General features: G+C 42.3%; 2 protein-coding genes across 4 annotated transcripts; one reads left to right on the forward strand and one right to left on the reverse strand.

The window, feature by feature from the left end:
* Positions 1–1,500: 1,500 nt before the first annotated feature.
* Positions 1,501–5,990, forward strand: impa1 (inositol monophosphatase 1). Of its 2 annotated transcripts, none has more exons than XM_063219032.1 (9): positions 1,501–1,867; positions 2,733–2,853; positions 2,942–3,075; positions 3,401–3,505; positions 3,634–3,679; positions 3,806–3,914; positions 4,037–4,145; positions 4,658–4,809; positions 5,099–5,990. In XM_063219032.1, the coding sequence occupies exons 1-9, from the start codon at positions 1,680–1,682 to the stop codon at positions 5,227–5,229; spliced, it is 1,095 nt and encodes a 364-aa protein (XP_063075102.1). In that variant the 5' UTR covers positions 1,501–1,679; the 3' UTR covers positions 5,230–5,990. The 2 variants fall into 2 exon arrangements, with proteins under 2 accessions (XP_063075102.1, XP_063075103.1); XM_063219033.1 differs by having other exon boundaries at positions 1,851–1,867; positions 2,771–2,853; positions 5,099–5,989.
* A 423-nt stretch (positions 5,991–6,413) lies between these two features.
* On the reverse strand, positions 6,414–19,248 carry si:dkey-181m9.8 (uncharacterized). 2 transcript variants are annotated; one of them, XM_063219035.1, is made up of 21 exons: positions 19,042–19,248; positions 18,240–18,330; positions 17,786–17,851; positions 16,920–17,086; positions 16,621–16,787; positions 15,127–15,218; positions 14,488–14,652; positions 14,157–14,258; positions 13,539–13,751; positions 13,234–13,274; positions 12,406–12,594; positions 11,905–12,087; positions 10,694–10,792; positions 10,425–10,514; positions 9,553–9,667; positions 9,170–9,288; positions 8,827–8,940; positions 8,668–8,734; positions 8,084–8,177; positions 7,799–7,967; positions 6,414–7,375 (listed from the first exon to the last, which is right to left on the reverse strand). In XM_063219035.1, the coding sequence occupies exons 1-21, from the start codon at positions 19,084–19,086 to the stop codon at positions 7,199–7,201; spliced, it is 2,565 nt and encodes an 854-aa protein (XP_063075105.1). In that variant the 5' UTR covers positions 19,087–19,248; the 3' UTR covers positions 6,414–7,198. The 2 variants fall into 2 exon arrangements, with proteins under 2 accessions (XP_063075105.1, XP_063075104.1); XM_063219034.1 differs by having other exon boundaries at positions 13,183–13,274.
* Positions 19,249–27,936: the final 8,688 nt, after the last annotated feature.

Genomic DNA, 27,936 nt, shown 5'->3' on the forward strand with positions numbered 1-27,936 from the left:
TTCACTTTGCTCTGGACTAGAATGGCATCTTTGTTAGTAGTAGTAGCTGTTCCTCATGAAAAAGATTTGAACTCTATCAGCAGTGTGTTTTATGTTATTATTCCATGCTTTACATTCTGGCTGAAGACTTTCAAAGTATTATTTTAGCTTTCAAGTATGATCAGAACCTCATGAGATGATGAAAAATGTAGGTGTTTAAGCGCTTCCTTCCTATGCAGCACACTTAAGTGTTTTGTTTGTTATAATAGTGAACATCACTTGAGAGGCATTGAAAGCTACAAAAAGATGTGTTGCCAGAAGATCCCTTCACTGACTCTGTGAAAGAGACACATGAGAGGATGGAGAACATGCTGGTCTTCCACAAAGGAGATCCATCCTTATTTGGATGACAACTTGCCTTCAGAAATATCACTGAAAAATCACTGAGATCCTTGTGTTTTGGTGGACGTACAGGTTGATTGTCAGCAGTTGGACCATCTTTATAAATCATGGCTGCAGAAGTAGATATTTATATGGTGTTTTCATACACAAATGGAAAAGGAAATAATTTAGGAATGGCGTTTAATTTCTTTCGGGGACGATACGAGCATGTGTAAATGAAGTATTATTCCTTCTGAAAAGTGACTGAACTTTTAAGCTTTGCACATTGTTTTACAATCCAGGAAAAACAATCTAATTTACTGCCTAGTCTAATAGTGATAAAATGTTTTTTTGTTGTTTTTTTTCACCAGCAAGGCGGTGTATTGGAAAAGGCGCAGCACACCTACCTATAGTAAAGTGTTACCTCTAGAGCTAGACAGGGACCTCTGCTGGTCAGCACAATGTCGACAAGCACCCTAAGCAGAGCAGCACCAACATGATGCCTGAATGATCTGTGCACATTAATGGTTGAACAAAATCAGTCATCAACTGTTAGAACAAAGCCGACACAATTTTTACAAACTGAGTGTAGCCTAGTCTAATTCCTTTGCTACTCAGTACTTTAACCTATTACATTCTTTGGTATTTTTCATTATTGTGCTTTGTGGTGACAGTCAAACAGGATCTACTTACTTCAATCAGCAAAATAGCCTGAAAATCATGCCAGTCAGTCAAGTTGGACAAATAATGTAAACATTTTAAAATGACTGTTACTGTAGGCTATAGTTTTTTGTTATTATTATTGAGAGATATTATTGAGAGAGATTATATTGAGGCTATATAATTAAGGACTTGGAATAATATGCTGTCTACTCATTCATAACATGCCTGGTATCAGGTTATTGTACAAAAATCTATAATAATCTCCTTTATAAAAGAATATGCACGAAGATGTAACCTAAATAAAATATACATTAAATTCATACAGCATAGAATGGACACAGGCTACCAACTCCACTCACGCAATGTGCCATTCAATATGACTAAAATACATTGTATCAATTTGTAGCCAGATTTAGAAGCAGTCACGTGGTCTTGAGGAAAGAAGGAAGCCCCTGTCGGTCACGTGACTTTCGGGGAGGCGGCCGACACTTTCTCGGCTACCCCTATTCTATACACTGCGGTACTCTTTGGCTCTGATCAGTTTCTCACCAAAACGTTACTCTCAAATTAAGTTACAAGCTCTGATACTTGCAACAAAATTTAAACTATCCAACTAACCGTTGAATGTTTTATAGCCATAACAAGGACATTCCTAGATGTATATCTTTGAAATAGCAATTTTAACTAGGTTTGAAACGAGTCAACTACACCGTGCGTCTCTGTGTAGCTGCGGCCACGAAATCAGTGTCGGCAAGATTCGGAGTTACTGTGCATTGAATACTTTCGCTGTTGAAACAGTCCCCGTGAGCTTTGGTGACATAGTCAAAATCAGTTCTGTGTTAAGGTGAGCAAACGTTTTCTATTGAAAGCTCTAGTATACGTATTTGTTAATGTTTTTATGTTATTTCCGCTAGTTCTGCACACCTTCGGCGACCTGTCATTTCCCCTTCATTTAGCAAATGCTTGCTAGGACGTCACACTTGGTGAAAATCCATTGATTTTTGACTGGGAAATGATGTCAAACAAAACTATAGCTCTTTCCGCACAGTTGATGCTTGAGAAGGACATGTAATTATGCTCACCAAGTTTCTGCAATTCAAATGCAGCTTGTGCCCGAGCCCATAGGCTAGCTAAACAGGTGGTCTGATTATTATTAATTTTGGGTTGCCGCTCAAGCACCCCATTGGTCATATTGAATAGCTCTACGTAGTAAAATTATACCAGCATCACTTGTCATTTGAATCGGTTGTGTGACGCTCATCTCTGACACGAATGGCCGTGAGACCTCTATTAGAACTAATAAGAGATCAAAGGTTCAACGAGTAAAATACCTGTGGTGAATGTTCCCCTGTAACTTCGATGTCCTAAGTTAACTTGTCCCTGTCCCAGTAGTTCTGCATCGACATGCAGAAACACATGCTGCTCTTCCATAGATTTAATCTCTTCTATAGCCTACTGTGCGCTGCTTGCGTGCCTTGTAGGGCCTTACCACAAAGACTGACCCCTGAAGGGATGAAACGGTGCGTGCCTGACTGATCTCCGAAGCTCATTAGGAAAGTTATGATTTTGGAGCCAGCGTGACAGCAGTTATTTTTGTACAGGTCAGGTCACAAATGTGCAGTCTCTCTCATTGTTGAAGCTGAGTCTGATACTGACACTATCCATATGCTGCATTGTGTTGTATGTCCCTCCTTTTTTTAATTCATCAGATCCTACATTAATGAAGTCATATTTATACTTTATGTAGAGGACCAGCACCCAGCTATCATGCCAGACCTTTGGCAAGAAGCGATGGACCATGCTGTGTCCCTGGCCCGTAAAGCTGGAGAGGTGAGCCACAATCAAAGAGCTCTGTTTCTCTTTGTTGAATTAATTATGCCGTGTACATTCCGTTTCTTATAGCATTTGTTCTCGTCAGATTGTGAGGGAGGCACTGCAGAATGAGATGAAGTTTGTATGCAAGAGTTCCTCAGTGGACTTGGTGACCAAGACTGACCAGAAAGTGGAACAGCTCATCATTGCTTCTGTCAAAGAGAAGTTCCCAACACACAGGTAGTCTACAAATAATGCAATGGTAAATGATTAATAGTAGACAATCAGTTGAACTCCAAGCAAGAAATCTAATTTGGAAAGCGCAATCATGGCAGTGACCTCTGATACATGACTAGAAGTGGAATTGGGTGAATGTGTACGTGAACGTGAAAATATTTAATGATCTGGTAGATTGTTTGTAGATTGTTATGGCCATGTCATTTACAAAATGCACAAGTCACAAATGTTATGTCCAATATGTCCAGAATATGTCAGAGTGATTGAAGAGATCACAGTCTATGCTTTGGGTCGTTAAGTGGCCATGTTGGTTTTCTTTGCATTTTAGCTTCATTGGAGAGGAATCTGTGGCTGCAGGTGAGCCTTGTATTCTGTCAGACAACCCTACCTGGATTGTTGACCCTGTGGATGGGACTACCAATTTTGTGCACGGGTATTACAGTATTTTCCTTTTTTTGTTGTTGTAATTTTCAACATTTGTTATGCACTATATGATTTTTGTCTATAGAAGAAAGGTAGGCTGTGTATTTACAGTGTGTTCTCTGTTTCCTTTTCACAAAGATACCCATTTGTAGCCATTTCAATTGGTTTTGCTGCTAATAAACAGGTGAGGTCAAAGTGCAGAAGGTACCACTATTTATTATGTTTCTACTGTGCAATATAACTGTCACAATGTGCCCCCTTTCTCTTTGTCTCCCTCCTTCCTTGTGTGTGTAACCTTATCTACTCCCAGCTTGAATTTGGAGTGGTTTACAGCTGTCTGGAAGACAAGATGTACACAGCTAGGAAGGGCAAGGGTGCCTTCTGCAATGGTCAGCCTCTACAGGTGTCTGACCAGACAGGTTAGGCAGAAAACACAAAACCTTGACAGAATCACAGGCTCACGTTTTGTTAGACCCTTTTTTGTATTTGACTGAAGCACCATTTCATTTGCATTAATCATCGCATTTAATCTTGATTTCAGATATCAATCAGTCCATTATTGCCACAGAGTTTGGATCAAACAGAGATCCAGAGGTGGTCGACAAGATCTTTTCCAACATGAGGAAAGTTCTAACTCTACCCGTCCATGGGTATGTACAGACCACACCTGCAGTTTTTGAGCATAATGCATGCAAAATATCAACATTCTGGCATCACCTGTTAAAGAGATGAAGATCCCGATACAATAGATATCTGCACATTGTATATATATATCATTGTACATCTTCGGTTAATTTACCACAAAGCAAGTAATGCTCTCATATGGCTCTCATATTTAAAAATGTGAAACATCTGGGGTGTATGCCAAGAACTTGGCTAATTAGTTAGCCTGTTTAAGTTAACCTTGAGGCAGTGGTAAAACTAAACGTCAAATAGAAATGCCAGGTGTCATTATTGCCTTAACTAAATGACACCTGTGGGCTATCAATAAGAAAGATTTACCATTTCATGTAAGTTACCTTAGCCATTTTATCACTTAGCCATGTTCTTGGAATTACTCACCCTCAGCATTATGGTGTTATGTTTATTGTCATTAAATAATGTAAATGTAATGTAAATATTGTTATTAAATTGTTATTAAATATGCTTGTGATCCCTTCAGTATGCGTGGCGTTGGCACTGCTGCCACTAACATGTGCCTGGTGGCCACAGGCTGTGTGGAGGCTTACTATGAGATCGGCATCCACTGCTGGGATGTTGCTGCCGCTGCCGTGATAGTGTCTGAGGCAGGAGGAGTGCTCATGGATTTGGAGGGTCAGTTATCTCATGAACGGTTAAATTATTTATTTGCAATACATTATTAAATACACATTGTACTCTTTAGGAAAATAATTTATGCAGAGATTGATCTCTGATTGGGAATGTTAAATTTTAGTCTACGATTCCTAGTGTGAGGTAACCTATACTGAAATTTCAGGTAGCCTATGCTAACGATGAGTTGAATGAACTATCGAACTCTGAACAGGTTCTTGAAACTTTTTTGTAAAATATTTTTCCTGATTCCTGATATACCATATCAAAAGATGGCATTTTGTGTTTTCAGGGGGACCATTAGACCTGATGTCCAGAAGAGTTCTGGCAGCTAACAACAAGACAATTGCACAGAGACTTGTCAAAGAGATTGAGACATATCCTGCCGAAAGGGATGATGCCCCTTTGGACTCAAAGAAATGAAGCCATGAATGTTACTCTTAAAGGTGAAGCGAGTAAATTTATTGATGTTATGAGTTTGATGTACATCACACCAGTAGTAAATTAGTGAAGAGAACGAAAGCAGTACAATGGTTTACCTTTATGCTGAAGTCTTACACAATTTAAAGATTAAGAACATAAATTATATTTTGTACTCTGCATTGTGCACATGCCAGTTAAATACTTCCTTTGAAATACAAAGTATAAAAGACCAAATCCCTATGTTTTTTGTCTTTTTAAGGCTGGTGTAGTAGAAAAATAAAAAGTATATAAATAAAACTGTCAAGAGTGACAGCAATATTAGTGTCAATATATTCATCTATTTTCATAATCTCATGGCTTTGGGAATGGCCACACTATCTTAGTCAAAGTGCAAAACAGTGCTCAGAACGAATGCATTCACTGTAAGGTGTGACGCTGCAGTCACCCATGACAACAAATAAAGATGTTAATAAATTAATTTTTTTTATTAAAAGTTAAATAAATTCATATTCTTAGTATTCTTATAAGTGCACAACAGTACCTCTGGTATCAATGTAAAATAAATGCATGTCAAACAAAAAAATATTCACAACCAAACCAAAACACTAGCGCCACACGAAACAGTAGGGGGTGCTAGCAGACAGACATTACTTGTGTGACACATAGGCTGTGGCTATGTCTCAAATGGCGCACTTTTGTCAGTGCACTGACAGTCCGTGCATAGTGCACACAGTGCGCTGAGGTCTTTAGTGCATAGTGTCGTGGAAAAATTTGAGCACTATGCACTGTGCCCTCGCTGGAAGTGATGGCTGAGCATGGCATTAGCTTGCCAAAAAATGAGTTGGCTACTGTTTACAGTGCACAGCGTCTGGTGCTTGTATTTTCATGTCCTTCACACCAAAGGACAACAATCACACATACAATACTTTGGCTGACATGAAAAGGTTGGTGTCCCATCAACATTACTTACAGAATTAGGAGACTGATGTCCAAACTCTTCTACTGAACTGAATGCCACTGTCATTGTCAACATGGCCGCCGTTTAGTGCATGCAGTGTCCATCATTCAAGCACTGCATTTTTCCGCCATTGTTAGGGGATCATCCTGGCACTTTCAGTGCACTGGCTCAACTGAAATTTTCAGCCTAAGTCTCAACTCACTTGTGCACTTCGGGCACTGTTTTTCAGTGCCTAGGGCGCTCACGCTGAAAATTTCAGTTGAGCCAGTGCACTGAAAGTGCCAGGATGATCCCCTAACAATGGCGGAAAAATGCAGTGCTTGAATGATGGACACTGCATGCACTAAACGGCGGCCATGTTGACAATGACACGGAGGAAATGTGGCATTCAGTTCAGTAGAAGAGTTTGGTCAACAGTCTCCTAATTCTGTAAGTAATGTTGATGGGACACCAACCTTTTTATGCCAACCAAAGTATTGTATGTGTGATTGTTGTCCTTTGGGGTGAAGGACATGGAAATACAAGCACCAGACGCTGTGCATTGTAAACAGTAGCCAACTCATATTTTGGCGAGCTAATGCCATGCTCAGCCATCACTTCCAGTGAGGGCACAGTGCATAGTGCTCAAATTTTTCCACAACGCTATGCACTAAAGACCTCAGTGCACTGTGTGCACTGTGCACTGACTGTCAGTGCACTGACACAAGTGCGTGATTTGACATAGTGTATGGAGTGCTTCAGCAGTAGTGCGCCCCTAGCCTGCCCTGAGAACCTGAGGAAAACAGTACACTTGTGTTAACCGACCATGGAACACTTCTCTTTCCATACACCTGCTTTTCACATCACAAAATGCCATTAAAAAAAGAAATACAACTCAAATGCACACAGTAAAAATGTAACAACATAAAAACCATGTAGAACCTTTCTACAGTAGACGTGCCAAAGAAAAGTTTTACAAGGTGATACTGCAATATTAATTTTGTTGTTGTTGTTCGCCAAGAGCAGCTTGTGCTAGTCGTTGAGCAGCAGCAGAAGTTGGGAGTCATCTGACTGGCCCCGATTGGGGCTGGTCTGCAGGCTGGACCAGGGGTTCCCTGCATAGGACCCGAGGATGGAAGGGGAAGAGGGCTCTATTCTCTTGGTACCGGCCAAAGCACCAGAACACAGACGCACTTTGTCTGTAAGAATCTGTGGTGAATCAACATAGTACAAGTTAGGACAGTGTACAACCAGCAAGTAGTTTTATTTGACATAGAATCGCAATAGGTCTATTTGCAAACACCTCCCTGCCATCTTTGACATTAACATTCATAGCCACAGTACCATTGACCTAGCAAGTGATCCACCATTACTCCGTTCCATCTACGCAACAAGTATTTAGCGAGACAGCCGATTCCATACATTCATCTACTTCAGTGGTGTAGTCTACTTTTTTTATGGTGGGTATACTGCGTATTTGAGCATTTTTTGAAGTGGGTATACTGTATATATTTGTGCTATTCAATCCATTTTAAGTGGGTATACTGAAATCCCTGAAATTTTGAAGTGGGTATACCTGCGTTCTACGTAGACTACACCACTGATCTACTTTGATTGAGACTACTGATTTACCTTTCTCAAATGCTCTTTGTAAAACTGGTCTGATTCCTGAGGGTGTTGCTGTGGAAACTGTACTCTCCATCTCTGTAGTTCAATCACTATCTCATGGATCTCGAACAACAGAGCAGGGTCCAGGTGCTTCTGATTGATGAGCTCCACAAGACACTCTTTGTAGTGCAGCCTAGAAAAAAAATACATTGCAACGACTCACAATCACGCGATGATGCAATGTTGCATTTCATTAATATGTTAGATGTGAAAATGAGAAATGAGCTTTAAAAAAACATGATCACTCACATGCAGTAGCCACTATATTCTGGGTGAGCAGGGCGACCGCAGGGCTCATCTTTCGTACCGCCATTCTCTTTGTGCTCTAGAACGCCACACACACCTGCAAGCACACAGATCACGCATGGGCCCGATCAACACCAACTCAACCTCATACTCATCTCATCACAATATTCAAAAGACCTACATCAGAGAATCGTATATGAGAGTGAGATAAAGCAGGCGGGTTCTTTTCCGGTATCCACTTAGGGTCGGGTGAACGGCCCTTTAGGAGACCTTTGATTAAGAGACCTTCAGAGTCTTGAGGTAGAGAATAAATGGAGTCCCCTTAGCGCTGTAGATGGCGGTAGCGCACGTCTTGTGCAAACACCACGAAAAGAGAAGAAGAAGGAGGGACAACGCCCCCTTAGGAGACCAAATTTTGCATTGAGTGGGCGCGTTTCGATTCCTCTTACTATATATCCAACTTCTTTGCCTACATCATCTACCCACACAGAGCGCCGTCTGCATCACATCTCTGTAGCTAGTCTGCATCACATCTCTGTAACTGCAATCACTGAGTTAATTAAGGTGGACAAAAGGCGGAGTGTTACCTCTCCAGTCTCTGGCTGCTGATCCTGGTTTATGCCGTAGTAGGAGAGGAGAGGAGACTCGATGATGCTGGGGGACAAGAGAGAGAACACTCTGATGCTGTTACACTTAAAAATATACATACGTGTACGGTTTTAGGTAAACTCAGGCGGTGGGGCTACCTGTAAAAGCCTTTGCAGCCTTTGAACGCTCCAGTCTCTCAGGTGGTACAGGCAGTCCCTGGGGTGGTGGGCATGTAACCCTTTTGTGCCGCAGTCTGCAGAAAATCCGCAAGCCTGCAGGGAAATATGTGTGCAGTAAACATATAGCACAGATTTAGTACAGCTGTCAGCCTTCCATCAGTACACACACACACACACACACACACACACACACACACACACACACACACACACACACACACACACACACACACACACACACACACACACACACACTTGTGTATTGTAATAGATGGTGAAATCTCAACCACCAAGTACAAACTTTTTGGGAAAAGTGACTCACAGAGCTTAATTTAAAAGGTGCGCCACAGCCTCCACAGAACTCGTGATGACATTGGGTGCACTTGAAGTGAAGACAGCCACCTTTGGAAAGGTAGAATCGAAATTTGCACTTTGGGCAATCTGAGGACAAAGTCAAAACAAAGGTAGGGTTAACAGATGGTTAAGACCACTTAAACATCCATAGTACATTTCATAGGATAGGGGCAACTAAGGACATGTTTGAGGGTGGGTATACATTTTAACATTCCTTTTAGGGGGATATTTATTTATTTAGGACAGTGGAGGAGGGATCGGCAAAGGACCCGGGCTGGAATTGGACCCCGGTCGCCAGTGTAGCAGTCCAGTGCCCAGGTGTAAGAGCCATTTGATTTGAACATTCCTCACCTATTTTGTTTCGGCTCATAATGTGCTCCAGTCTAGAGTTCTGGAACTCCGGACTGTTGTGCAGCTGCCACTCTTTAAACTTCTCACAGGACAAGCCCTCGTGTTGGGGAGCCCACTGACACACCAGCGCGCACGCACACATAGACAGACAGACAGACACACACACACACACACAAATAATAGACGAAGTGTTAGGCTTAGTGACGTGATGTCCACAGAAAAGAGATTTGGGTCTCAGAGTTGGCTATTCACAAAACAACAACACACTACACAATCCGATTATTTTGGGAGTGAGAAAGGCGTTCAGCCATAACATTATTAAAAGTGAGTGTCAGGCAGGGATTGGTGCCTCCATAGATCCAGAGCCCATTTACCCAGCGCCTGGTCATTTCAAATTAATCCTTCACACCAAAATTGCCAACAGATGACTTGTCAGGAGGCTTGTAAGACAATTCTCAATTAAAAGAAGAGTGTATAGCTTAAACAATTACTTGACCCATTTAGCTTGTGTAGGCTTCAAACAAAAAGTAGTAACAGCAGCAATATTAGTTCTCAATATATTTAAAGAAATATTTTGTACTTTTTAAAAATCTTTTCCTCATCACACTATATCCTTGGTTAAAAAAAAAAACTTTTCACTGAAACTAAGTATTCCTACACATTTACAGAGAACCTATGGAAAACTCAGAAGTTCAGTGTAGGTGTGAAAGCAAGTTTGAAGTCTATTTCTGGACATCATTTGTGCATTATCATGAAAATATAAGAATATGTGGCTGCCTCTGTGTGTGTGTGTGTGTCTGTGTCTGTGTCTGTGTGTGTGTGTCTGTGTCTGTGTCTGTGTGTGTGTGTGTGTGTGTGATTAAGCTACTCACAGCACTCTTGCACTTGAAGCAGGTGCTCTTGCCACAGCTGGGGCAGTCCATCCTCAGCCGGTCCGCCTCGTGAAGCAGCCCGAAGCAGCACTGCAAGAAACACACACACACACGCACATGCACACGCACACACACACACACACACACACAAAATCCAGACACAGCCTTAGGGCATGACTGCACAGGGACCTCTCGCTCTGTTTACACTTATTCCCATAGATGGGGGTGGTGAGTGGAGTGGAGTGGAGGATGGCGAGGGGGCCTCTTACATGGGCACACCAGCGGAAGTTTGGCATCTCCTGAAGTGCACGGTCCCTCAGCTTCCTTTGAAACAGCTCATGCGTCTCCTCATCAAGGTAGTGCCTGATCTGGAAAATGCAGTGTGGAGACAAGCATTCAAGCGTTGTTTTTTTGTTGTTGTAAGGGAATCACTTTTAAGGGGGTTATTTTATGCCACGGACTACAGAAAAAACCCCAGCTCAGAAACGTATCGGTTTCATATATATTGAGTTGCTAGAGGTACAACATTGATAAAAAGTTAATTGAAGAAGTCATGATACAAAATGATCACCCTTCTAAATGTTATGGAGTTAGCCCAATCAAAGCCAATCTAAAATTCCTCAGCATATTAAATCATCTTTTGATAAATTTTATAAAAATGACTTTGCTTTGGGGAAGAGCCATGGTGCAGCCTCATGAACTTCTAACCCACAGTCAGGTAGCGTCTCCATCTTCCATCTAGGTACCACGCACTGATGAAGGCTTGATAGCCGAAACGCGTTTGCTTTTTGGACATGGTGGTAATATAAATAAATAATGAGACGCAGTTTGTGAGTGCGGATTTTTCTTCCTTAAGTTGATCCATTTTATTGCGCACCCAAAGACTTTCGTTTTCCCAAGAAGTTGAGCGCGTCCTTTGCCTAAACTTAGCGTCTCCATCTTCCCCACTGGGCTATGCGGCCCCTCACCTGAGGCTGCTGATCTGCCAAATCCCAACCCCCACCGTCTGTGCCTTTTATCTGACTTGCCTACGCCTGCTGATCACCCCCCATTACTGCACTGAGAGACTCTTAATAGGTGAATGTTTAATATATGTTAATGCATTTGTATGTGTGTATGCTACTAGACACCTGAATTTCTGAACACCGGGATTAACTCATTGATGCCTGATGTTGCGTTGCGCAACATTGGCCCTGGCGCCTGGAGCTGCATTACGCAACATTCAGACCCATGAGATTTGAGACAACTTTATAAAAAATCTCTGTTTGAGACAAATTAACACATTCTAAGATGAGGGTCTTAGCGTTTAAATGCAACTTGGTGCATATTTTTATGTGCTTCAGAAGCTGAGATATTTAGGTTTTTATAGGCTAAGGGCAGCTTTTCTTAAAAAGGACTCAGGCATTCAGCACCCTTTTTTGCAGGTGCCTTAGGCGTCAATGGATGAATACAATTCACTCTACTCTCTACTCTACTTTACCTGAGTGTCCAGGAGGCTGAAGTACTCCATGGACTCCTCCATGCTGTGTTGCCCTCGCACGTCAGGCTTGCTGCACAGGGGGCACACGGCGTTGACGATGCTCTTCTCTTTGATTACGGAGGAGAAGTAGGTTTTAAAGCAGCTCTCACAGAAGGCACACGAACAGTGAGTCATGGTGATAATCTGTGGGGGGAGAAGAGAGAAGATGCAACAGGATGAGGAGAATTAATTAATAAAGAAGCACTCGTATATCAACAGATTTGTTTTTTTCCCCCTTTAATTGCCTAACAGGAAGAGGAGACATATTCAGGGCTCAAAAAATAGAAAATGAAAGAGTGAAGGAGGACAGTGCAAGAGAGGAAAGGTAACCACTTTTCTCTCTCAACTTCAGGCAAAAATCCCACTGTAGCCTAAGGGTGCCGTGTGTCTGCATGCCAGGGCATGAGACCCAGTCAACACCTCCCCTATGAAACCTGTCGCATTCATCTCCTCCAGTCTCACCTTGCTGAAGCACACTTGCTCCTGGCAGATGGGGCACTCGTGAGACAGGTACTTGAGGGCGGAGGGTAAGTCTCGGCACGCCTGCACCGCCTCCAGCACGTCCGTCGGGCTGAAATCCCGGCCCTCCATCGTCAGCAGGCTCTTGAACATGGACGCCTTCTCACCCACGATTCCCTCTGGCATCGCAATCTGTGAAGACCAAGGAGCCGTCACCTCGGTGCCTGACTCACTTTTGGCGAGTTCTGATGCGTGTCTGTCTGTGTGGTGAAGTTTGATCTAACACTTCAATAAAAGAAATGCATGCCTATGCGTTCGTCAACAGTAGTTTTGGATCCAGAATCTAACCAGAAATTATTCAGAAAGAATTACGAAGCTCACGTTCTTTCTTAGTTTACTAATTTGAAATGATTGAAAATAATCTCATGCAGCTAATTCTCCTGTCTGACAGAAGTGATGTTCGCCTACCATAGTATGTTGACACACGTTGGCTCTGAACAGCCACTTAGTAGCATTCCCTCAAAAACTTACTCTAAAAAGAATTGCCCCAAAACCTTCCTATTAGAAGGGTTATGCCAGCAGAATCAACACAGACTATATGATAAGACGAAAAGCGCAATGGGATAGAATATTGTCTCCATAGCAACAACACAGGTATTACCTAATTGTTGAATTTTAGAAAAAATAGTAAATTAGTTAAATAACGCTTCACTTTCCCTAAACCTGGTGCTGTGCCTGTAGACTTCACTACAAGAGTTCCTCTTTGTAAAGCCTCCTTACCTGAGAGCGAACAAACTTCTTCACATGGAAATGAAAAACATGATCGTTTACCCCGATCATTCTCCTTGGCTGCTTCAAAACCCTTCTGACATCTGCGATGAAACAGACAAATCATGAGCCAATGCTGAGCGCTCCATGAATTCACAGAATTTACATGAACTGTGTATGCAATTGAAATGCATATATATATATATTTGTACTTTCACTTAAAGTTATTATTGCTATGTCACTTATTGAGGGAGGTGTCCCAGGGGTATTTTGCTTATACGGCTGTGTTAGTTAAAATTATCGTTTTAAAACACCCTCTCCATCACATCACATCAAGTGCTAAGCTTAGGTCCATGGGAGTGCTATACCTCTGGCATCGCGGAATGTGACGTAGGCTTGGTCAGGCCGAGTGGTGGGATACGTTACATCCACAACCTCTCCGCCACCGTTGTGCTTGCTCTGAAAGTGAATAGTCAGTTTGTTCTTCATGCGACATGGCGAGACGCTGGCGGGCAGGTTGTCCACCACCACTGTGTGCTCATCACCCAGCAGCCCGGCAGTCTCCCGGTCCTCCGGTGTGTCTACAAAACAGAGGCCATTAGCACATTCTCGACAGGTAGATATGGAGGAACAGAAATACGATATATATTTCATTGATCATAAAAGTGCAAAAACATAAAGTGCAAAAACATAATGAACTTCTAATTAGGAAATGCACGCCTACTGCACTGAATGTGTGCAATATTATTATTGTTATTATTATGAACAAATTTTATGACACAATGTGATCAAATGAAGGCTGAAGCACGAATCTAAAACATTTCTTGCAGACTGAAATGCAGGGCTTAGTTTTGAGGAGGATGAATCATGCAGTTTAAAGGAAACACATGGAGTCACGAGGACGCAAGGAATAATGTAATTTATGAGCCAAATATGAAAACAACAAACAAATCGAGGCATTTGATATTTCAAAAGTAAACACACACCTCTGTCTTTCATCCCCAGCTGGTATATATTGACAACTTTCTCCAGTTGCAGGCTCTTGAACATGTTGTCTACTTCCACTAGATCAGGAGTGACGTTTCGAACTAACACAAGAAAAATAATTATCACTGAGGAGGTATGCAGAGAGGAGATAATTGAATAACATCTATACTTCACAGAATCTGCCTTGATTGATACTGACTGCAAGAGATCAAAGTACAGTATGCTGTTATTTTAAGCATCTGGAAATGTCTGACAAACAAACACATAATAAATTAAAAAAAGAGAACCATTGGATTGGAAGTGTAGAATTTAGAGGTGCTTTATGCATACCATTCTGGCCACCAAAATATATGTTGTTGCGGTGCGCTTCTCTGGCTAAAGGGTTGTCAAAGTCGATGCCCATGTCCAACAGCTCCTGTGTGTACGAGCGCCTTACGACACTGATGGGCTCGCTGGTGGCTAGGGACTGGGTAGATTTGGAACCCTTCGGAAGGGCTGTGGACAACATTAAAAAAACAGTCAACTATCTCTGAAAATGTACTGTTCCCACCTGCCCTCAAGTTGTACCTTTCTCCTGTTCTTCTAGCCATGCACTGACCAGTGACGCAAATTGTACCTCCAAGCTAGCAAGTGCCATTGAGCTGAATGGGACCAGCTACCAGCACATGCTAACTTAGAACTAGCAATTTTATCATCAGACATCAGTGAAATGCTGCAAAGACAGGTGAAAGGTAAAACTTCTATTGAACTGAAGGGGAGTTGGGAAATGAGCACATTTCCAGAAATGGTGGACTGTTACTTTAACTGGTTAACGTGGAGAAGTTGAAAGGCCCAGGGGCACTACAGAACAAGGGTAAACACAAACCAAACCAAGGACATATATAGAGATACAGTGATGATGCAAAAGAAGAAATAGAGACAAAACAGAAAAGAACAAAACAATATGGTATCATCTTCAGAGGAACTCACTATTGCTGTTAGGTTGCACCACTGACGAAGAGGAGACTGTAGGCTGGTCACTTGTGTTCTGCTGTGAAGACGTGCTGTTCGTGTAAGGCCAACTGTAATGGAAAAAAAGGCGCACAAAGCATTTAAATAGAATACATAATTGATGCTACTGTTCACACACTTTTTAAAAGACGAAAATATTACACAAAAAACATCTTTCCTCTCCTTCTTCCTCTCATCAGACATGAAACAAGATATTCATATTTGTTTTTTCGCCCTTTTTTTTGCTTTTATGCAAGTACAAGCACACCAACTTTGTTGTGTAACATAAGAAAAAAAATACCTTTTAACCCATTGTGTCCTGGAGACACATATACGCTGCATTCAGGTTTTTGAGATTTGAGCCGTTTCATTAAAAATGAGGGTAAGTTAGAGCTGCATGAACACATTCTAAGGCAAAACGAGGGTCCCAGTTTTTAAATGCAACTCATTTCATGTTTGTATGTGCTTTGTTCGGAGGCTGAGATATTTAGGATTTAATAGGCAGAGTGCACCCTTTCCCAAAAAATGGCTTAGGACAAAATGGGTTAAGCTATGTGTACACCACGAGCGACCTATTCTACCTGAGCAACGGAAGTCATTATTTCTCTATGGAGCGTGGGCGAATACAGCGACCAAAGCGAATTCGCCGGGAGTGAAGCGACCTGAGCGACCACAGCGAATTTGAGATTAAAGTCAATCTAATATTAGGGTAATGAGCCATGATGTGGTTCGTCGAAAACCAATTGGAATGTTCATATCTCCGAGTGTCCCAGGCTGACAAGCCAGAGCTGTTATGTGATTAGTTTATCAAACATGTCAATGTCACATCCAGAGCGAATAAAGCCAATTTTCTTCAACGACCTTGACTTCACAGGTAGCGCAGGTCATTTCTGGTGTACATAAAGCTTTACATGTCTAACTTACTATAGAAGACCTGAATGGGAAGTGCTGTGGTGCAGGATACCAAGACACCTGGTGGTGGTGGTAGTGATGGTCTTTTTATCTTTTTAACTTACTTATTTATTATTGTTCTAGCCCCATCTCCTCCTTTTTATGAAGCTGCTAATGCACTTTTTACAAATGCACTTTCACTTTTACTAATGTACTTGTTGTTTTTAACAGAGACATTTCTATTTTCTTTAACATCTCTTTTTTATCTATCCTACATATACTTTTTAACCTCCTGGTCCTGTGTTGTATATATGCTGTCTACTGTCTTTGCACAATCTGTATGTTACTGCTGCAACAAATGAATTTCCCCATGGCGGGATAATTAAAGGCATACTAAGTTAAGTTACCTGTACTTGCCCATGGGGAACCAAGTTCTAAACCAGCCTGCGTCATTGCTCCATTCTTCCCCATCCCTTTCTCCAAAATAATTTCTCAATTTCTCATTTCAATTCTCATTTCATCAATTGACTGTTCTTCACATTCCTATCAAATAAAGGCCCAAAAGCCCTACATTGTTTTCACCTGCCATAGGGAGAGGCCTGGGCATCACCAGATCCGGTGAGTGAAGGAAGAGTGGTGGTGGCGGCAGACAGATTCACAGCCTTCAGGGGGTATGCAGTGAAGAGGGGGGTCTCCCTCTGAAACGCTGCCCTCATCTCCTCCAGCACTATGGAGAGGCTGGACCAGCCCTTTCGGTCAACATCAAACACAAACATCCATAAGCATTCAGCACCTTAAGGGCATCATTCACATCTTGTCTCTAGTACACAAAGATTTGAAAACAAAAGGTGTGTTGGTGAGATGGAGATTCTGGAACTTACAATCTTCCAGTTGTTCAGACAATGAAGGTGAATATGCCCGCCTGCGTCAACAAAACTACTTTTGGTGTTGATCACCATAAAGGCAGAGGGCCACACGCAGCACTTGGGAGGACTGTGGGGATGCGTCTCGTGGATCCAGATGCGGATTGGGATGTTGTACAAGTTGCCTGAGCCGAACAAACAGAATGCAAAGTACGGTAAGTAAGATTTTCGAGAGCGTAGGAGGTCAGCATTGCTATCAGAATGTCCTTGTCGCAATAATAAACTTCAAGCGCTTCCACCGTGGCAGTGAAATTCTAGAATATTCGGTGCAGGACGATTGGTACGTCATCCGGAACTTTTGACCAGCCAGAACTTTCAGGCCATGACACTGGCTCTCTACATCTCCTCAAAAAGTTATAGAATCATTGTGTACTATGATTGCTGGGGAAGTAGGCAGTTGTTCAGACAATTTGGACTATGAGGCCAGCTTACACTTTACCATTGGAGGTTTGAAAAAACAAATTGAAGACCTAACCACGTCCAGACCAGAAGTACTGTATGAAGCAGCTGAACCACACAAACAATCAAGCAACTAATCAGCTAAAAAAACTGTGTTAAGTGCACATGCAGAAGCAATAGCAGTCAATGGTATACACATTTCGTATGTGCGTTTCCAACTTAATACAAACTAAATGGGCAGTAATATAATTTTGGACAATAAATCGTTAAATCATTGTGTACGATGACCCCCTGTCATCCTCATCCTCCAAGCACACAAACTTGCGTCCACCACCCTAATATCTTGCATGATGAGTTGCAAATGGCATGGCAAGGTGTGTAAAATACATATGAAACATGCAATGGCAATGGTGGCTGTACTGTACCTTCGTAGGAAACTGGTATAGTACCACCCAAGTATACCAGTCTCTTCTTCTCATTGTTAGGGTAACCTGGAAAATGAGAAAAACATGTTAAGGCTGTGAATACAGGGCTGCATAAAAAAACACAATATATTCTGTTTGCTATAACAAAGCTGTGTATCTTAATTGCACTTTCTCTCAGTACAAGGTTAATCCACTTTGCTGCTATAGTGTTGAAAATAACTGGAGTCAAGCTTGAGCTCACTCCAAAAATAGCACCTGATAACCAAAGGGCATGCACTTTCACTGGTATCCTACAATTTCCTCTGTAGGAAAAAGATGGAAGGGCGCAGCACCTTTATGGCAAAGTTCACATCTCTGTGCATATTGCATGCAGGAGAAGATTGTATTATTTCCACAAGACAGGAAGACGTTGTGCTTTGCACGTGTATTCACTGTTAAGTTTCGTTTCACTTACAGTAAAAGTCTACGTGTAGATTGAGGTCTGTATATGTAGCAGTGGCACTCGTCACATCAGCCAGGACCTCATTGGGGAAGCGATAGTTGCACTGTAGGAGTGAGGAGGAGGAGTACATGACATGGAGGAATCAAAATGAAGATGCTAGGTCTGAACCAACACAACAAATGCTCATTTTGACAACAGAATGATTCAGAACGAAGGGAGAGAACCTAAACGTCACCATCTGTTCATTATATTCCTTGGCTGTAATAACATTCTCATTTAGAATCAGTGTTATAGGAAAGTATAGTTCGAATGCTACTTAAACTCAGTTGTTTTCTAGGATTGTTGCTTGTTACACACCACATCACCATCGGCGTTTGGTCAACGCAGAAGCATAAACATGTCAATAAAACATCACAAATAAGGCTATATCCTGCGATGTCATGAGATGAGTATATTGGAAAGCAAAGGGTGTAAACCACACCAAGAGGAGGATGTTGTGTCTAGGCTCTAAACAGACAATGCTCGTCATCTTCCACTTTTGACACTGACACATTTTCGGATTGACAACAACATTCTGCTAGCTTCTCTTGCAAAGTTTGTATTTGCCTGTTATGCGTGCAATAGCAACAGCTTATCGATACGCAGGGATACTGCTTACAGTGTCCTTCAAACACATACACGAGACTAGAGGTGACTTGTCCACGGCATTCACCGATTCATTTCTATCATAAACAAACCATTTCTAAGTAGGTTAGCGCGGAGGAGTAGGTGGGCTCTGTTCTGTTTAAATTAGCCTGGCTAACTTTGCACATACCTCAGCAAGTGTTTCATACTCCTGACCAGCAGCTATCCGTGCCATGTTGTGTGCCGTACTATGAAGAACACTGCGAGTTAGTGGAGTCACAGACAAACAAATGTAAAAATGATTCCATGAAGCCAGTGGATCTAACTTTACTGTAAGCCATTACCGAAACTGGCTACAGCGAGCCGACAGACTTGCTGTCATTACGTCACGGTGTCTGCAGGCCGACTGGGGTACTACTTCCTGCGATATTTTGTGTGGCCATTTGAGTAGCATCCAACTGCAGTTTGCAGAAGTGGGCAGGTCTGGATTTCTGAGATCCCGCCCCTCCCATTTTGGATCTCGCCCCTCCTATTTTTCCTAATAGTAGTCTGTACAGCCCCACACCATCCCAGAGTAGCCTAATTCGCCACTGCACAGGCGTTTTACTGCCTACTTTAGTTGTCTTGTAGTAGCCTACCCATCTTTCGAATTTTAGAAACTGGCAATATCTGGTCTTCAAACTAAGATACTAAGAGACACTTAATATGAATTCAAATTAGACCCATGCGTTAACAAATACTACATGTAGCTTAGCCTATATTAGCTAATAATAATAATAATAGCTTATATTAATTTCCCTCGGGATTAATACATTATACTAAACAGGGTCGCGTGCTGTTCATCGCGCGGTTCACTCAAAGCTCCCCGCTCGTGTTTCCTACACTCACCAAACCATTATACATTAGTGGAGTAGAGAGAGTGGATCTACGATTTTATTTGTGAAAACTCTGCGTCTCTGCTCTGCACGGTGCAGTGACTTCCAGAGCTATTTTTCTTCCCATGTAGAAGCTTAGCGCTGCCGCTGAATGACAAGGGGGAGGCACTCGATGTGCTCAGGGGGGAGGAGGAAGATGTGCTCAGGGGGGAGGAGGGAGATGTGATCCAGACCTGCCCCCCGCCCTGCACACTGCAGTTGAACATACTTGAATGAAACACCCAGCCAGCAGCCCATGTTAAAGCCAAAGTACCTGTATGTATGGCAATAGGGATTCTGGTGCGTTCGGCCGCTGGAAAAAAGGAACATAAAATGTATAAATGTCCCCTGAGTGATCACAACCTGTGTGTGTAACCCGGTCCTCATACTATTGGAAAATTACAAAACTGAAGTAATGGCATTATTTAATTTACAGAAGTCTCGAGGTTACATTGGCCAAGATTTATTGATGGGTTTTATTTTGCTGCGCATTTAGTTGGCGTATAGAACAAGGCCTGCAGCTGGAAACAAGCTCTGCGCATTCAACACAGTTGTTGCTGAGTATTTGTTATTAAGTTTGCTTGTTCATGCTACAGTCGCTGCAACTGCATCTTAGTGGTGCATTATAGACTCTGAAGCCAATTTGCCTTTCATTGCTCAGTAAACATTCTTGCCTGTGCCACACTTTGGCCAAATGGCCCAAGTATGTTCAACTGCAGTGTGCAGGGCGGGGGGCAGGTCTGGATCACATCTCCCTCCTCCCCCCTGAGCACATCTTCCTCCTCCCCCCTGAGCACATCGAGTGCCTCCCCCTTGTCATTCAGCGGCAGCGCTAAGCTTCTACATGGGAAGAAAAATAGCTCTGGAAGTCACTGCACCGTGCAGAGCAGAGACGCAGAGTTTTCACAAATAAAATCGTAGATCCACTCTCTCTACTCCACTAATGTATAATGGTTTGGTGAGTGTAGGAAACACGAGCGGGGAGCTTTGAGTGAACCGCGCGATGAACAGCACGCGACCCTGTTTAGTATAATGTATTAATCCCGAGGGAAATTAATATAAGCTATTATTATTATTATTAGCTAATATAGGCTAAGCTACATGTAGTATTTGTTAACGCATGGGTCTAATTTGAATTCATATTAAGTGTCTCTTAGTATCTTAGTTTGAAGACCAGATATTGCCAGTTTCTAAAATTCGAAAGATGGGTAGGCTACTACAAGACAACTAAAGTAGGCAGTAAAACGCCTGTGCAGTGGCGAATTAGGCTACTCTATGTGTGATCCGCTCGAAATTAAACATAGGCCTACCCATCATTGAAAAGCATGAGCACATTCTTCAAAGTCCCAAAGACTGGATGCTGTCGCCACAATCTCTTTAGGATTGGGGACTGGACTCTGAGCAGGCCATTGCAGTAGCCTTTGGTAGGCCTATCCTTCGTGCATCTGCCCCGCTTCCAAACTGACACCCTGACACATTTAGCATTAACCTTTTGTTTTTAACCGTCTAACAGCGCTTAACCCTATACTGCACGCATTATTATCCCATCATGTAAAAAAATCTTGCTGTGGTTTTTGTCACATAAAATGAACTTCTTAAGACATATTTGCAATTTTTTTCAAAAAAAAGTTTTTTGTGGGGGTACTTTTAGGTTTGTTGCCATATGGCAACATTGTGCAGTTACGGAAAGGATCCAGTGTACATTTTTACTCCAAGACCAAACAAGGGTCATACAACATTATGGATTATTTTATAGGGATGTAATTGTTTTTATCTCAGAAAAACATTGAAAGTTTACCCACAAGTTCAAGGGAGTTATTTAACACATTTTTGCCATTGAGAGAACAAGTGAATACTGTTTATTATATCCCCGAAAAACAGTATTTCAGTGGTATTACGTTGACCAACCACCAATGAATATATTATGTATTAGCACAATATATGTGCACAGATTTGCACAAAAATGTGTATGGTAGCTGTCTATAATATTTACATGAACTGATTTAATTTCAGAAGCCAATACTTTCAAGATGGCCGACATTCAAGATGGCCGATTTGCGGGCCAGGCATCTTTCAACATAACCGACAGTTTATTTGTCATAACTTTTGAATGGATGCTTGGATTTACACTAAACCTTGTGTGATAACACTGTAATGAGTAAATAAGCCATGTAAAATTGTGAAGCCAGTGCTTTCAAGATAGCTGACTTTCAAGATGGCTGACTTTGAAGTTGGCAATCTTTCGAGACGGCCTACCTTTTGCTTACGCCACAACTTTTCAATGGGTGCTTGGATTTGCAGTAAATCTTGTGTGTTAATAATATAATTGGTTTATGAGCTGTTTGAAATTTGGAGATTATGCTTTTAAAATGGCTGACTTTCAAAATGGTTGACTTTGTACAATAATTTTTGATCGGGTTGACAGATTTGCACAAACGTTGTGTGCTAATTAGCCTATTTATAACAGACAAATGAAGTCAAAACATTTTGGAGGCTTAAAATGGTCAAGATGACAGTAGCTTCATGCTCTAATCTGGGGTTTGGGGATTTTTGTGGTATATCTCTGGCAGTCAGGGGAGGCTGCATAGGCCTTGTTCGCTTTTCTGCATGTACTCAGAGTGAAAGCTCATAAAACAGTTCTGTACACCTATTATAAGATTTTTAATGTTCATTACAGACTGCCATTTACAGTAATTATAAATATTATCAGTTATCAGTCATTCAATCAATAAATAAATCAATTAATCAATCAATTAGAATTGGGAATTTGTATCAATACACTTTCCCTATTGACCGTCTGGTTCCATTACCGCACAATGTTGCCGTATGGCAACATACCTATTTTTCCAACATAAAAAGGAAATAATTTTAGTTGAAAACAAAACAAATGGTGAAAACAGATCATGACTAACTATAGATCATCCCAATATTTTTTTACATTTTGTAAATATTGCAAAAAGTGTGAAAAATCTTGGCCAATGCCAGAGCAATCTGTCAAGGAGACACACTCCCGTACAGTGAGGGAAAGAGCGAGCCTGGGGCAGTGTGTGGTGTCATGTGATGTCAACAAACCACATAATTGGATAAAACAAGGCCACAGTTTCAATAGGAAAACCAATCAGTGTCTATTATTTATATTTAAATACCAGGAAATGCCAAAAGAATGGTATGTTGCCATATGGCAACACCGTGCAGTATAGGGTTAACATTATCATTAAATCAATGGAACCTAAGCAGTTGCAGAGACCGTTTCAATCTTCTCCTTTACTATGAAAGAGAAAGTAAGGTCAAGGACAAATTATTCTATGTAAATGGAAATAAACACTCATGCAATTGGAACGTGGAAAATGACAATTAAATAGGCCTATATTTAGTAGGCTAAATATTAATTAGCACTCCAAACGACGATACATGATACAAGCTGTGTGCATAGAATACAGTGTAGCCAACTACGCATTCACTATTATTGATGAATGATTCTATGCCCAGTGTTTAGTAAATGTAGGCCTATTTAGGCCTACTTAACACTCCAAACGACGAGACACGATACAATCTCCCTAGAATACAGGGTAACGCATTCGCTATTGACGGATTCTATGTCCAGTGTTTAAACGACGAGGCACGATAACAAGCTGTGTGCATAGAATAAGCCTACTGCATTCGCCAGATAATTTGGGTCCATTTCTCAAATATGGTGCGCTATTATGATTGACGAATGATTCTATGCCCAGTGTTTAGTAAATATATTTACTTAACAAACGACCAGACATAATACAAACCACTTCACACCGCAATTAGCCTACATAGGCATTATTAGGCCTATTGTCCAAAGCAGCTATAAGAGTCATCAATGTATGCTGGTGTGCTACACTTGGGCCTACCGCCATCGAATATCCTATTATGATTGATGAATGATTCTATGTCCAGTGTTTAGTAGTAGGCTAAATACATTTATTTAGCACTCCAAACGACGAGACACGATACAAGCTGTGTGCATAGAATAGTGTAGGCCTAGACTATGCATTCGCCGCAGAAGACATTTGGCGCAAATTCTCAAATAGGGTGACGTCGGGATGGTGTGGGGCTGTACAGACTACTATAATAGGAAAAATAGGAGGGGCGAGATCCAAAATGGGAGGGGCGGGATCTCAGAAATCCAGACCTGCCCACTTCTGCAAACTGCAGTTGGATGCTACTCGTTTCATTTCATTGTATATGTACTACTTGCTTTTAACGCTAGATGTCAGTATTGCACCCTGGGTCGGTTTTATCTACAGCTCTGGGGCTGGGTCTAACTACTCCTCTGCTGGGTCACACATGCTGGGGAAAGAAACCACCTTACTTTTACAATTCCTAAAGAGGAAATTTAACTTTGTCGTTGTATTGATTCATTCGAAGTTTATGACAACTGTAGACCCTACAACATGGTTAATCAGTTCACTAGCCAATTGTATTCTGGTATTCAACACATAGCCTACAGCAAATTGGTTTGCACTGCATATTCAATCTGTGATAAGGCTGTTAGTGATCAGACTGTTTAGGCTACTTACTCTTGTGTCTGTGGCAGGACACTATTAGTGGGGCATTGCATTAAGAGGAGCAGGGATAGTGTTTAAGACGCAAGTTAAGGAGCGTGACTGAGGAGGAGGACAGCCGAGAGAGAGAGAGAGAGAGAGAGAGAGAGAGAGAGAGAGAGAGAGAGAGAGAGAGAGAGAAAGAGGCTGACTGTGCCATGGAGATAGTGGGAGATAGGAGAAGTGAGACTAATGTCCTTTTCACACGGTGGTGACAGTAAGACCCTGTTTCTGCTGATGACAATATCTATGGGCTACCTGCAGCATGTGATAGGACCAGAGTGTGAAGGTGACTCTGGGAGGCAGGCAGCTATCAGCCACAGATTCTCTTCCATGAGTGGAGTGACTGGAGCCTCAGTCTGAATTGGTGAGCGTTTGTCATTGACAGAATATCACAGTCTCACCTGATTGTTTCTGTGTTGCCTAAATAAGTGTGTGTGTGCGCGTGTCCGTGTGTGTGTGTGTGTGTGTGTGTGTGTGTGTGTGTGTGTGTGTGTGTGTGTGTGTGTGCGTGTGTGCGTGTGTACTGTATGTGTGCGTGTGTGTGTGCGCGCCCTTGCGTGCGTACGTGCGTGCATGCGTGTGTGTGTGCGTGCGTGCACGCATAGCATGTGTGCTTGCAGACGTGTGCATCTTCAGCACATCTATGTGTTTGTTTGTATGTGTGTGTGTGTGTGTGTGTGTCTGTACACATGTGCAGCATTCATTCATATGAAATTTGATGTTTGACATGTGGTATAGCTCCGTCAGCAGCACCCGCCAATCCCAGGGATTTTGACGTGCGCCAAGTAAAGTGCAGTCTTAACAGAGTATATGGATTTCGGACAGCTTAATATATCCAAACAGTAGGGCTGGGAATTGATAAAAATTTCCTAGATCGATTCGATTCCGATCCCACGATCCAATTCGATCCACGATCCGATTTGATTCGATTCGATTCAATATCGATCTTCTGTATTGCTGGGTTGTCACTTTAACCCATTTATGCTTAGAATTCCAAGACCGGCACTAAAAACCTAAGTATCTCAGCCTTTGATGCCCACACAAACATGAAATGACTTGGTATGAGAGAAAGAAGTGGAAAACAGTAGTAGTGAAAGGTGGGAAAAGAGTGGCACTATTTACACGAGTAGTCCATGTGTATTTGTGCATGTAGCCTAAATGAATATGGAAGAGAGCTAAAGGATGTGGTTGAGAAAATAGCACCTATAATGATCTGCAAAAGATAGATCCACAAAGTTGTGAATCGCTATCACACGTTTTGAACGTGAATCGATATTGGATTGCGATTCGATGATGATGATTTTGAACCCAGCCCTACCAGACAGTCGTCGGGTCATTTTGTTTGCCACGTCCCACACGTCTGACTCACCTGAGCAGGCAGGCACACGACTGCAGCAAATGCCTGGAATGAGATGAGAGTGTGAGTCTCCATGGTCCAGACCTCATTGTACCACTGCCCTACTTCTAGACAATGGAAACACACTTCACTGCACCCACTGCCTCACCATGCACTCTTGGATGGAGACTGCGACGAGCGTGCGGTGCGTCGTGGCAGACTACCCCCAATGGCCCTGGAGTGTATTTTCCCAGCTGTGCATTAGCCTCTTAACCCGCGTTGGCCCGCTTCCTTTGACCCATCCGAGTCTCACTGACACACAAACACACGCGCACACATAGACACACATGCATGCACGCACGCACACATACACACACATAGACACGCAGACACACACACACACACATAGACTCACATAGACACACATGCATGCACGCACGCACACACAAGTAGACACGCACACTCACGCACACATCCAAACACACACAAAGATGTGCACATGTAGTCATGCACACTCACATACACGCATGCCCGCACGCACGCACGCACGCACGCACACAAACACACACACACACACACACACACACACACACACACACACACACACACACACACACAAACACACACACACGCACACACACACACACACACACACACACACACACACACACACACACACACACACACAAATGTGCACATGTAGTCATGCACATTCACATGCACGCACGCACGCACACTCACACACACACACAAATGCAGGCACACACAAATACAATACATATGTCCCACAGCCACACCACCCCCTCGTCTCTCTCTCTCTCTCTCTCTCTCTCTCTCTCTCTCTCTCTCTCTCTCTCTCTCTCTCTCTCTCTCTCTCTCTCTCTCTCCTTCTCTCTATCTCTCTCTCTTTCTCCCCCTCTCTCTCTCTCTCTCTCTCTCTCTCTCTCTCTCTCTCTCTCTCTTTCTCCCCCCCTCTCTCTCTCTCTCTCTCTCTCTTTCTCTCTCTCTCTCTTTCTCCCCCTCTCTGCCTCTTATCCCCAACTACTCCACTCCTCACTCACTCACCCCACCCCGACCTTGCGCGCGCTGCCACACACATGTGCACAGAGCCACAAACTCTTTATTTGCTGTGGGTGAGGCAATACCAAATGTCATGCGTATGCTTGAACTCGGGATCAAACCAACCACGGGCTGCGGTCCCACACGTGCTGCCGTGCAGTGGTGACATTAAGAGTGGCCCACTCCCCTTTTGTCACATGCCTTGTCCTCCACAATAAAGAAGTGGCACACTGCACACGCAGCCTCGGAAAAATCCCACAGACATCACATGCCCTTTAAATTAGTGAGGGGGACACAAGCTTCTTGAAATGAGATCCTCATGGCACGGGGTGGGCTAATTAAAACCATATGTAGGACGTCGTCACTGTTGCCACCAGGGTGCCACCATGGACCAGATAGGCTAGATGTCTTAAGCTGTATCGGTTGACAGAGGAGCCTCTCTGTAAGGGTTGCTATTATTATAAATTGGTGGAATAAGGTCAGGTGTTTTAATATGTATATTCAGTGTTATTTCAAATATTACAGTTTTTCTCGATTGGTAGTTCTGGTACTTCACACACAATTCTCGGAACATCTCACCCATTTCCCAACTCCCCTAACCAATGTCACTGAACACTAAACACAATTCCTACTTAACACTCAAATTCCAGTTTTAAAACACACTCTTTTCACACCATTACACACAATTCTCTGGATTACACTCAATTTTCATGAAGAAAAACACTGGGTTTCTCATGGAACACACTGTCATTCACAACACTACAATCAACTGCCATACTATGTTCACTTCCTCATCACATGGGCAAACTCTCTTCATACCGGTTTACAATCTGAAATCATCACCCCATAAGGACACACATTGCATGTCATATTGATGAAAAATGAGTGGATGCAAGGAGAAAACACATTTTAGGTTTTTTTTAACTCAAAAATATGTTATACAAGACATCACTTTCATGTGGTTACCCAATATTTTACAATAAATTAGTGCAATTTTTTAAATGTCAGAAAAATATGTACAATTTATACACATCTGTGTACTCCGAGTCTAAAAACAACATTTCAGTATTTTACTACAGAAAATACCCTCTTTAGTAAGTAAAACACTGAAGAAAATAATGGCGATATTGCTGTTGATGCCTTCTCTGGGTGGATGCGCCATGCAAGACGGTATTTCCCTCGCTGCCTGGCCAGGGAAA

This window comes from Engraulis encrasicolus, chromosome 16 (genome assembly GCF_034702125.1).
Source record: "Engraulis encrasicolus isolate BLACKSEA-1 chromosome 16, IST_EnEncr_1.0, whole genome shotgun sequence".
Lineage (NCBI taxonomy): Eukaryota > Metazoa > Chordata > Actinopteri > Clupeiformes > Engraulidae > Engraulis > Engraulis encrasicolus.

What these genes read in the sequence shown, in the direction of transcription:
- impa1 (XM_063219032.1), top strand. Translation starts at nt 1,680, where the DNA reads ATGTATATCTTTGAAATAGCAATTTTAACTAGGTTTGAAACGAGTCAA. An exon ending in GTTTTGCTGCTAATAAACAG is followed by an intron (nt 3,680 to 3,805) that starts GTGAGGTCAAAG and finishes ATCTACTCCCAG; the next exon opens with CTTGAATTTGGAGTGGTTTA. An exon ending in ACAGGTGTCTGACCAGACAG is followed by an intron (nt 3,915 to 4,036) that starts GTTAGGCAGAAA and finishes TCTTGATTTCAG; the next exon opens with ATATCAATCAGTCCATTATT.
- si:dkey-181m9.8 (XM_063219034.1), bottom strand. Translation starts at nt 19,086, where the DNA reads ATGGCACGGATAGCTGCTGGTCAGGAGTATGAAACACTTGCTGAG. An exon ending in GTCTGAACAACTGGAAGATT is followed by an intron (nt 16,788 to 16,919) that starts GTAAGTTCCAGA and finishes GTTGACCGAAAG; the next exon opens with GGCTGGTCCAGCCTCTCCAT. An exon ending in GCTGGGGATGAAAGACAGAG is followed by an intron (nt 13,752 to 14,156) that starts GTGTGTGTTTAC and finishes TCTGTTTTGTAG; the next exon opens with ACACACCGGAGGACCGGGAG.